A 10,613-nucleotide genomic window follows, 5' to 3' on the forward strand; every position below is an offset into this window, starting at 1 on the left:
TTCAATTAAAATTTAGTAAGGGCACAAAAGTAATTTGTAACTATTAGTCCAAACGATTCAGCTATTCTAACAGCACATACGGCACAAAAAATTCTTACAGTAACATCACCAAGTTACACCAGCTCCTTCAAAAGGACTCTAAAGATTGTTGCTCGTTGCTTAGAATGGCATACGTCCAAGATATTCACAACCGGCAACAGAGTCTGGAGTATTAATGTATTACTGCTGCTACTGTAATGAAAAGAAATGAGCCTGTCATGACAAATTTTCACATTAAGCTGTATGGAACTCTACTTCATTTTACCAGTTGTATTACTTCTCAGATTTGTCCTATGTTCCAGAGAAAAATTACCTATTCATACGTTCTTCTACAGAAACGGTGGATAGTAAAATAGAGGATAACGTTAGCTGGCTTTGGGTTAGTTGGTTAAAAATGTGTGTATCAGTTCAACTGGAGCCAAGCTGCCTTGGTTTGTACTGGTGATCTGTAAAGGCTGACTGAATGAGATTCCTTTCATCATACAGGCACTGCTACCTTTGCTGCAATAGTAGAGGCACGCTTTGATAGCCAGGAGAGCTTCAGCTGACAGACAGTTCTTGGGTAACTGAAACGGAATGATAGTTTGACAGGAAACATCCTGTATTTCTCCAGACAGACACTGTCCTTGAAGCAACCAGGTATTATCTGTAAAAGAACAAGTTTTATCATTAGCATGTTTAACACTGTGTCTGAAACCTACAGAAAACACTAATTTTACCTATAGGACAAAGGGACTTTCTTTTCATATGCAACATCAGGAGAAATTTCCTTCCTGTTTTCTTCCGGGGGGGTGGGGAGGGAGGAACCAAAAGGAAAAGTACTTCACAAATGCTTCTTTAGCAGTCTTTGTAAAATGGAGAGATCCATAGCTTTGCTTCAAAACTGCAGGTATATATATCCAGCACATCTTATTGAAATGCGATGGATCTGCCATCTGTCCTACATGTTCTTAGGAGGATACTAAAATTTATTCTAAGACATGCAAGCAAAGCTCCTTCAATTAATGGGCTGCTGGACATTTGTATCAGAGGTCTAATAGCTCAGGTAAGGTATCTGCCATAGATCACAACATCGCAGGTAAATTATGGCATTTCCAAACAGAAGTGTGGGGTTTACAGGTGGGTTGCTGCAATTTAGCAAGAGAACTTGAGTTTCACATTTATTTAGATATTTAAGATATGCGAACTGAAAAATGAACTGCACAATAAATGTAGCTTGCTCACTGCATTGTACTTGGTATTTTACTGAAAGTGAAATGGATGAATTGCTCTTTTTGACGTTTTTCAGAAAATACTTAAAAATTGGCTCTAGATACAAGCTTGAAATGGCTTGAGTTTAGGTTGCTTACACCATCCAATTTTACTAACCCTTGAAGCTATCACATGTATCTTTACACCAACAATATGCAGAGATTTTGTGGGACAAAAATGAGGCTTTGAGCAACCTGATCTAGTTGAAGATGGCTCTGTTCACTGCAGGGGGTTGGTGTAGATAACCTTGAAAGGTCCCTTCCGACCCCAGACGTTCTATGTTTCTATGAAAAAGTGTGCCAGCTCTCCTGGAAATAGTCTATTTGTAATCCAAAAGCACAAACTGGGATGAGAAACTAATTTAAATTGTGAGGCACATAAACAAACTGCAGAGCCCATACAGCATTGACTATTAAAAGCAGAAATACGCAAATATGAATTATAACAAAGTAGGTTCAAAGTGGTTAGGTATATATGCACCTCAAATACTTTTGGGAAGAGACAAAAGCAAAACAAAAAAAAAGAATCTCCTTCAGGAATACGCTTCAGCTTCATGGCAAGCTCTCCCAAAAAACAGTCGGGGCCGTGATCAACTGTTCACAGGGACAGAGTGGAATGGGCAAGGACCTAAGGGCATCGGCACCTCTGCAAGCGCCGACTGTCAGCTTCTTCCAAGAAAGCTAAACTGCCCTCCCCCAAAACGCAGTATGTATTTATTCAAGCAAAAGCAGCCTATCAGGTCGGGTTTTTTGTTTTTCAATTTTTGCACTCAGCTGTTACATGTATCAACTCTAAATAACACGTATTACATCACAAGGTCAAATGAGAACCCAGGACTTTGATTCATCAGACTGAGATCCCTCGTATTGCAGGTACGTCATGATATAACCCACTTTGTATCTTGCTTACTCCTTTTCGGCCGATAAAACATCACAGGCACCTTACCTTCTGCTGTGATAAACCAGGAGTTGGGTGCTTCTTCATTCAGTTTTGAATCTGGAGGAAGAGTCAACTTTAATAAAAACTGAATTGTCTGGCCAGGAGCTACAGTTAGCAAAGGAAGCTGAACCTTTGGTGCAGATTTAGGCAGTTTTGGAAGTTGTGTTATTTTATCCTTTTGCACAGGCAGGTTGTCTGGAACGTCGCATGCTTCAGGATTCAGGATAGGCAGCTATCAGTAGAAATCAAACAAAGTATTTATTTTTTATTTGTACTGAAAGCACGTAGGCTTTCACAATATAATCACAGTTTCAAAGCCGACGTGGACTAGGAAAACTACATGTGATAATACGGCTATTGAACTAAAACTTTCTGAGAGTGCAACAATATAATACAAAGAAAAAGGAAAGGACAAAATGATTTTTTAAAATGAAAAAGATAAAACTGATTAATCCTAATAAAAATAATATTTACTATTAAAACCATAAAATTGACAACAACTTTAGAGTATCCTTTAAATTAAAATTTTTGAAGTTACATTTTTTTTTTACTTTAAAGAAAATTTATAGGTATTTTTTTCTAATCTGGCAGTAAACTGTAGGCTTTGTTAATAAAAGCCAAGATTTTAATCGTGCAGATCACACAGGAAAGGGTGATTTCCCAGAAAAGCCACCAATATGTTATATGATACGAAAATATAAACACTTAAGATCATGTACTATTAAATGCAAGAAACATCTAAGATGACAGTTGGACTGTTACTTCATATATATCTGCTTAGATATATACACATATATGAAAACATTAAGACATAGTGGTGTTGTAAGATGGACAGCAGCACAAATTTGTTCTGCCTTCCTGTTTATAAGGAAATACAGCAGTGCTCAGTGATGACAGTGGTTTTCATCTGAGAACTTGGAAGTCTGCTATGTATTCCACTTCAAGTCATCTCCCAAAATCACCTCTTGCAGCTTAATTACAGGACTTGGTAATCTATTTCAACTTCCACTTGTTATGAAATGCTCATGAAATGCTTTTCATACTGAAAAACTGGGCTGTATTTTTTAATAACTCCTATTTCTGTATTATTCTGTTCTAGAGAATCATCACTTTCAGTTTTCATGCAAAAATTGCCTTTCCAAAGACTAAGGCTTTCAACAGCTGTGCTAATAGGCAATGTGCCAGATCATCACAAAATACTCTGTGAATATTGCTACCGTATCCAAAAAGTTTAGTAACAATATGATTTTTAGCTATATGATTTCTGTACCTCTTGCCAAAGTCTGTAATAGTAATTTACATCCAGAAACACCACTATCAGCCTGTTTAATAAGTATTACTTGCCATGAAAAGAATTTTTGTTTCCAAATCCAGCACTTTAATCTGATGATTATTTGTGTCTGCAACATACATCAAGCGGCCATCTTCTTCAACACACAAACCTCCTGGTTCATTAAAAGTTGACTGTGTAAAGCTGGAACCAGTAACATTGCTCGCTTCTCCAGTGCCTGCCAGGGTAGCACAGTTCTTCATCTTGGGATCTACAACCTTAATCTAAGATAAACAAAGACACAAAAAAACTTCTCTGAAAAAAAATACCACCGAGATTTAGAAGTCCTGCATTATCTTACGCCCCACGTTTTCAGAAGCCAGCGCTGGCTCTGCATGCCTTAGCTACCAAGTGGGTGTCCTAGAATCTAAGTTAGAATACTTTACCAAATTAAATGTTAAACCTTCCCCTCCCCGTCTCATTCCCTCCTGGACTTTACTTCTTCCTTTGGTCTTCACTCAGTGTTCCCTTTCATAATTTCAAAGGCACCTAACCCTCTGATATAGAAGTATGCTGAATGGCTTGTTTTTCTGATGTTTGCTGCCTGTCTAGAAACACTTGAAAATAGGAAGAGGACAACAAAACTGGCGGACTAACTTCTGTATCATTTTTTTGGTAAGAATAGTAAGTTTTTCTTTTCTTAGAAGTAATAGCAAAAAAAAATATCTGAAACAAAATTTTATTTATCACATAAATTTCAGTAAGTATTTAGTGTTATATACTTTATTCTTCAAATCAGAACAAATTTCTTTCAATGCATTTAATCAACGCACAGTTAACAACCTTCTAGATGCGAAAGCTTATACAACATCATATAAGAACAATCACACAAAACAATCTCTCTTATCCTGGGGTTCCACAGAGGCAACCCACATTTTTTTTAAGGGAAAAGCAAGTCATCTCATTCTCTCACTTTTACCAAACCTGCAGTATTTCCTGACTAAGCACTCCTAGCTCTTTTGCTCTAATTCCGCATCTTTGTGAAGATATAAGGAAAGTTTAGTCTGAACTGTAACTTGGCACTTTAAATTCACCTTCCCCAAGTGACCATCATATCAACACGGGGAAGGAGGGAGCGAGGGAGGGAAGGAGGGAGAACCCACAAAAGGAACCCATATAATTTGTTTCCTCAGCTCAATCGAACGAAGCACAATCTTTGTGCACCATCTTTTATTTCCTAAAATAATCCTTTGTAGTAGCAAAAATTGCAAATCCTGTATATAAGGAGCCGTTATATGCTTACCTTATGATTATATGAATCTGCCACATAGAGCAGTTTTCTTTTCTTGTCCCACGTCACTCCTAAGGGATGCTGCAGCTTTGCATTTATGCCTGCTCCATCCACATCGCCAAAGGCAAACAAATTCTGAAAACATATTTTATCAAATTAATTCATTTGATTATTCAATGCTGACATGGATGTACATGACTGTAACTAAATGGAAATTCACTGACTCAGAAAAAAAAACCCCAAAATCAAGACAACTTCGAAACAAGGGATACTGAAAACTGGGAAGCGTGGCTGCTAACCATGGAAATGGAAACTCTCACATTTAAGTTTTCAGTATGGATCCAGCTGGCTTTGATAACCACGTAACACTGAATCAAGTTGTCTATTTAAAACATAAGTGAAGTAATTTTCTTATCTGAGCCGCAACAATCTGCACTACATCCTGAGCATCACAACCGGCACACATTTGCATTCCAAGCAGTGAAGTTAAGCAATTGATGGCCACGGAAACTGATTTACCCTCTCACCCCAAAGTGGTTCCTCCAGGTCAGGCTTGAGGAATATTAGTAGGGCAGTGTGGGGAAGTTTGAAGTGATTACCAATGGATCTCTCTCTCCTCCTACAAGGTGTTTCACTGCTCCGTCTTTCAGTGAGATGGTTCGCACAGTGCTGCTCTCGCTATCCGCTACAAAAAGGCAGTTCCATGGTTCCTCAGAAGCCAGAGAGAGACCCGAAGGCTGAGAAAAGCCCGCCTTATGCGGGTATGCATTGTTTCTGTTCTCTTCATTTCCACTCCCAGCAAATCGAAGGCAGACTCCTTTCTTTAAATCACTAAAGGAAAATAGTACCCAAGTTCAGGACTGACTTTGAAATACTTCAGAGTCTAATCATAAACAGAAGCTACAGGACAAGCACTTGTGAGTTATAAAATCAACTGTAACTGCAACACAAGAAATTACTCCATGTCTTTGTGCTAACTTTCATTTCATCCCAGTATATCATTTATCACTAGATAATTCAGCAAATACAATTAAAAGTAATGTTCAATTACATGAACGAACCTTACCAAGTCATAGTTTTATAGCAAAAGCAGCATCTTTAATTTCATTTAACAGATGTGGGGAAAAGCAGGCAGCCTTTAAAGGACACGCGCCTTTTAAGTCTGAACAGAAGCAGCAAGCCTCAAGCTAAGTACAGTTGAGAAAAATTATTTTTAGTTTAATTTTATTATATCTCTCTCTCTCTGGGGTTTGAAAGCTGTTTATCAAGTCAAACAGCAATTCCACATGTCTCTTATAGTTGCTTACCTTCCCTTTGGTAGTTTTCCACCTTCCAACATCAGTGCCCATACCTGATGAGTGCCTGCCATTGCTATCCATAAAACATCATCTTCCTGGGTCCCTGAAACTTTTAAAAAAATGGATATATAAGAAGAAATGAAAAAACCCAACCAAACCAAAAACCCCCACCACTTTTGGAATGTTTTATAAAATGAAGAAACCTGCAAACCAGCCCTCCTTCCCCTCTACTCTAGCTCACCTTTGGCCACGGGGAAGAAAAAAAAAAAAAGAAAGCAAGAGAAGAGAGAATGTCTCTTGTCTACAAAAAACTCTGCTATTTTTTCTTCTGTTCTCTTCCCAAGGCTATAGAAGTTATGTTTTCAATATCCCTACCTGATAAAGGCAACACTTCAAATGGGATTTGCTCTTTGCAGCATTTTGCTATTGAATCCATGTTTCCCTTGTTATTTTTGGATTTATACTGGCCAACAAATATGTACAACTCTGAAAAGCACAGTTTTGGGAGGGGTGGGGGACCTGTGGTTGTGTTTTGCTTTGGTTTTATTTTTAACTACTTTAGTGTCAAAACTAGGTATTTTAAAAAACTACTGGCAGTTGTTTACAGTGTTTGAGAGAAATAACCACAGCAGTTCCACTGCACATTATATAGCGAGTACATAATGTTTTTAAGATAACGGTAACTGATGCTTGTGTGTCATGTAGATTTATGCTCTAGAGAGCAACAACTGCTGTTTATTCAGACAGTAGATGTGATGTGGGCAATTACTAATTTCTCCCCGCACCAACCATCCAGTTTTGAAACTGTTCTTGCTACGCACATGTACATGTGGTATCACAAATGAAAGATGCAGATCTGCGGAGCAGTGACCTTCTGATCAAGAAGTGTTCAAGTATGTGTCAAGCAACTACTTTTTTCAACTAAAAGTATTAAACTACTATTCAAGAATTCAAATCTAAAAACTACATAAAGATTGCTCAGATAATACTTCACAAAGAAAATGGAATGGAAAGCAAAGAGCCTATCAGTGTTCCATAGCTTTAAACATACCACACTATAACATAAGAAAGAATGCATGAACACAAGTTATGAAATACAATTATAAAAACCCAACAGCCCCAAACCAAAAGAAATTTACTTATCTTAGCCTTTTCTGAAATACTTGAGGAAAACTGACACGTGAAAACTGCACTAAAATGGGGATGCTGTTATCTTTCTAACATGGTACTAGTCTATGCACTCTGTACACAACACCTAGTCACACACAACATTAAAATGTTTTTCTAAATGAGTGCATAGGGTGTTGGGATAACAATTAGCCACTCAACAGAAAAATACCTTCAAATTACTTACTGGAACCTTCTATTCACATGAACTTACAAAACATTATGCATCTCATAGATATTACTGCAAACAATCTAATGGATACCTCTTCCCCACCCCCTCATTTTTGAGTTTCAAAATAAAAGCAATTATGTGTAAAACACTTGCAAGTATCTTAAACCTGAGAAGTTAGTCCAAACTTCAGTCTTCCTAAAATGAAAGTATTTTACAATTTCCCCAAATGAGATCCTGCTGTTTTTCTTCTAATCCTAAACCTTTCCCACATTACACACTGAAAGAGGGAAAACCACCCCCCCATCCTTCTGTTTCCAGAATCGATCTCCTCATACTGTGAGCCCTCTTCAGAGCAGTACTGGTTTGATTTTAATGCAGTTTATCTTCAGCCTTTTCTATTTCTTGGATCAAGACACAAGTTTCCAAGACCGTGATCAAAGGAACCCTGCTGATTCTGTCCTACATCTCCACGTGGCTCCAATTTTTTATGCTAACTAGAGCTCCAAGAATAAAAGTCAAACTTCCAAAGCACCCAGAACTTTTTTGTTGAGCAGAAAGGTTTGCAAAATGTGTTGGAAAACACACATCTCAGGAGTCAGAGATGTTACCGAAGTACTGGCGATGCCAAAAAACACCACAATAAATAAACTTCAACCGCCCCCTATGGAATCACCTTTGATTAGAGCATGTTTCTGAGATATTTCAATTGAGAAAATGACCTATAAAATAATTTCACTACTTCCTATACAGCAAATGTTCAACTTCAGGACTTTTTGTTTCCACAATGCATATCTTGCACTTCTCAGATGATACTATTCTGAGTATCCCAGAATGAATAATGTGAAATTCACTGGTCAGTTCAGAAAGTGAGGTTTTTATCTTGCTATGCTGTGCAGCTCATTTGGAGGGATCTCCAGAGGCGCTTTGTTAATTATTTAGTAATCACTTCATCCACCAATGAAATGAAGGAGTAAGACTTGAACGGAGCACTTTTGAAAGATCTGTTCCATTCAACTATTCAGTTCTCTTATTCCACACACTGACAACCCTTGTGACAGCTATACGTTGAAAAATTGGAAAGGTTTCTTACTCTGATACTGCACACTGAAAGTCTTATCAGATATGAGACACAGGAAAAAAGGATTAAAGTTAATTTGAAATTTTACGGAATATGTAAGATCAATATAGAGAAGATCCTTTCTTCAACTAGAGAACAAGACATGAAAAATAATTAAGAGCTCTGTAACTGCCATAAATTTTAATGCAACTTAAATATTTTCTACTGGATGGCAATTAGAACAAAGAGAAGGGATGCAAGCATGGAAACAGCATAAGCATAGTGAATTGTGGAAAATATGTCACAACTTTAATAAAAAAACCTTATACGAACCCAGAAAAGTAAAAGCCATGCCTACAGATGCACAGCTAAGGAATTTTATCACACAGTGGTCCTGACACTACAGAGTTTAATGCTTTATGTTCTGAAAGAAAAGGCAGAAAAACCTATTCTTTCAGGACAGAACAGTTTAAGGACATGTCACCGTTGCCATCCTTGTACTGTTCTCACAGGAGAAGGGGGCCAGGGAGAGCCAGCATGCTAAAATTATGGTAGTGCCATCATTATCGTAACTCCTTATCATCCTTGCACGGAAAGAATTTATTTTGAAAGAATTTATTATAAAACAACATAAAAGAACAAAGCAAGTCTTCTGCATTTATTCAATTAAGTACCACATTCCAACCTATCTCGAGCTGTTTTAAAAATCCAGTGTAGTTTCTCCTTATTAGGGTATGTGCTCTCTTATCTTTAGCACTGCCTGTATCAAAGCGAAGTATGGGTGGCAAATGTGATATACTTAGGTTATAAAGATTCACCAAGGATGAACTAGAGCTCTGAATGCACTGGTGTTCCGTATCATACGGTGCTTCATTTATCACACGATGATTCAGTTCCTGAATCAGCCTCTGCTATGTATTAGGAATTCACAGTCCTGTTCGTACACACACACGACTTTGAACAGCTCAGTAACCCTGCTGGCTGTTAACTGCGAGTCAATCTGAACGCACAGAAGACTTTATTTCATACCTATCAACAGCAATACCTGTCTGAAAAGATTCCATTCCCAAGACTACCCACCCTTCCAGTTTCTCTGTCTGGGGACTGCATGCTTACTTCCAGTCTGGGAATTAAAAGCCTGGGAATCAAAGTTACATTTTGTGGCTGGCACCACTGACATTTTCTAAATAGATTGAAGTTTGAAAATATTATTCTTGTCTACTAATTTTATCTTTAAAAAACATAACAAGGAAGAAGTCTGTTGGTGCACTCATCCTCTGCAAAAATGCAAGCGGCAAAAGGGGCTATACAGCACACTCTCCGGTTTACCGATCGGCACGCTGCCTACAGGCACAGGCGAGTGCGAGTCTCGCCTATGTCAGTGGAAGTTTAGCGAATTAAATCTAAAGCTGACTGACAGCACAACTAGAGAATCATCATTCTTCTCCAGTGAGACACAGAGCAAAACCCCAAAGGAATGCTTTAGCACTGTAAGTCTGGACTGTTCCAAGTATGCATCAGCCTTTTCAAAGAAGTAAAAATTAATTTTCCTTTTTTTTTCTCTGCGCTACCTGGCACTCTCTCACATACTGTTGCATCATGCAAACAGCGTAAGCCTTTATGAAACAAAATGCTTCTAGAATTTTCCTCCTTTGTTAACATACCTGCCCTCTCTCATCAAAGGAAATCCTGGGACGTAAATACCAAGGGAACTTCATACCATGGGAGACAGTAGGGAAGCTAAAAATTATGCCTATAATTAAATAGTTTCTCTCCCAAGTTTTCTAACTCAGGCCTTCTGTCTGTAACGGCAGAAATACTTTCAAAAAAGCCAGAGTAGAAGTGATAGCTTTTGATAAAATGAAAGAACTAGTTTAGATTATTTAATGTTTGAATACATCACTAGGACTACAGGAGAAGCTAAATGTGGTTATGTGTTTTATTCATTCCTATTTAAGCAGGGCAAACACATACGCTTGAGGGTACTTGAGCGCCCAGTCTCCCCTGACCCCAGTACCCATATACGTTGGGCTGATCGTACAAAAAGTCACCAGTCCTGAAAGTTTATCCCTCCTCAGTTTTCTCTCATTGAATAAAGGGAAAAAAAATAAAAGCCAGTTTCAGAGCAG

The 10,613-nt window shown here is 38.0% G+C and overlaps 1 protein-coding gene across 1 annotated transcript in view; it reads right to left on the reverse strand.

Annotated features, from left to right (window-relative positions):
• Positions 1 to 419: 419 nt before the first annotated feature.
• NHLRC2 (NHL repeat containing 2) overlaps positions 420 to 10,613 on the reverse strand; it is a 27,435-nt gene continuing 17,241 nt past the window's right edge. Inside the window, exons 6-11 of the mRNA XM_010135554.1 lie at positions 6,098 to 6,197; positions 5,390 to 5,621; positions 4,803 to 4,925; positions 3,574 to 3,783; positions 2,236 to 2,461; positions 420 to 685 (exon numbers count right to left, since the gene is read on the reverse strand). Of these exons, the coding sequence (XP_010133856.1) occupies positions 420 to 685; positions 2,236 to 2,461; positions 3,574 to 3,783; positions 4,803 to 4,925; positions 5,390 to 5,621; positions 6,098 to 6,197 (1,157 nt within the window). The remainder of the gene's footprint in view (positions 686 to 2,235; positions 2,462 to 3,573; positions 3,784 to 4,802; positions 4,926 to 5,389; positions 5,622 to 6,097; positions 6,198 to 10,613) is intronic.

Source organism: Buceros rhinoceros, unplaced genomic scaffold (assembly GCF_000710305.1).
Source record: "Buceros rhinoceros silvestris isolate BGI_N320 unplaced genomic scaffold, ASM71030v1 scaffold18264, whole genome shotgun sequence".
NCBI lineage: Eukaryota > Metazoa > Chordata > Aves > Bucerotiformes > Bucerotidae > Buceros > Buceros rhinoceros.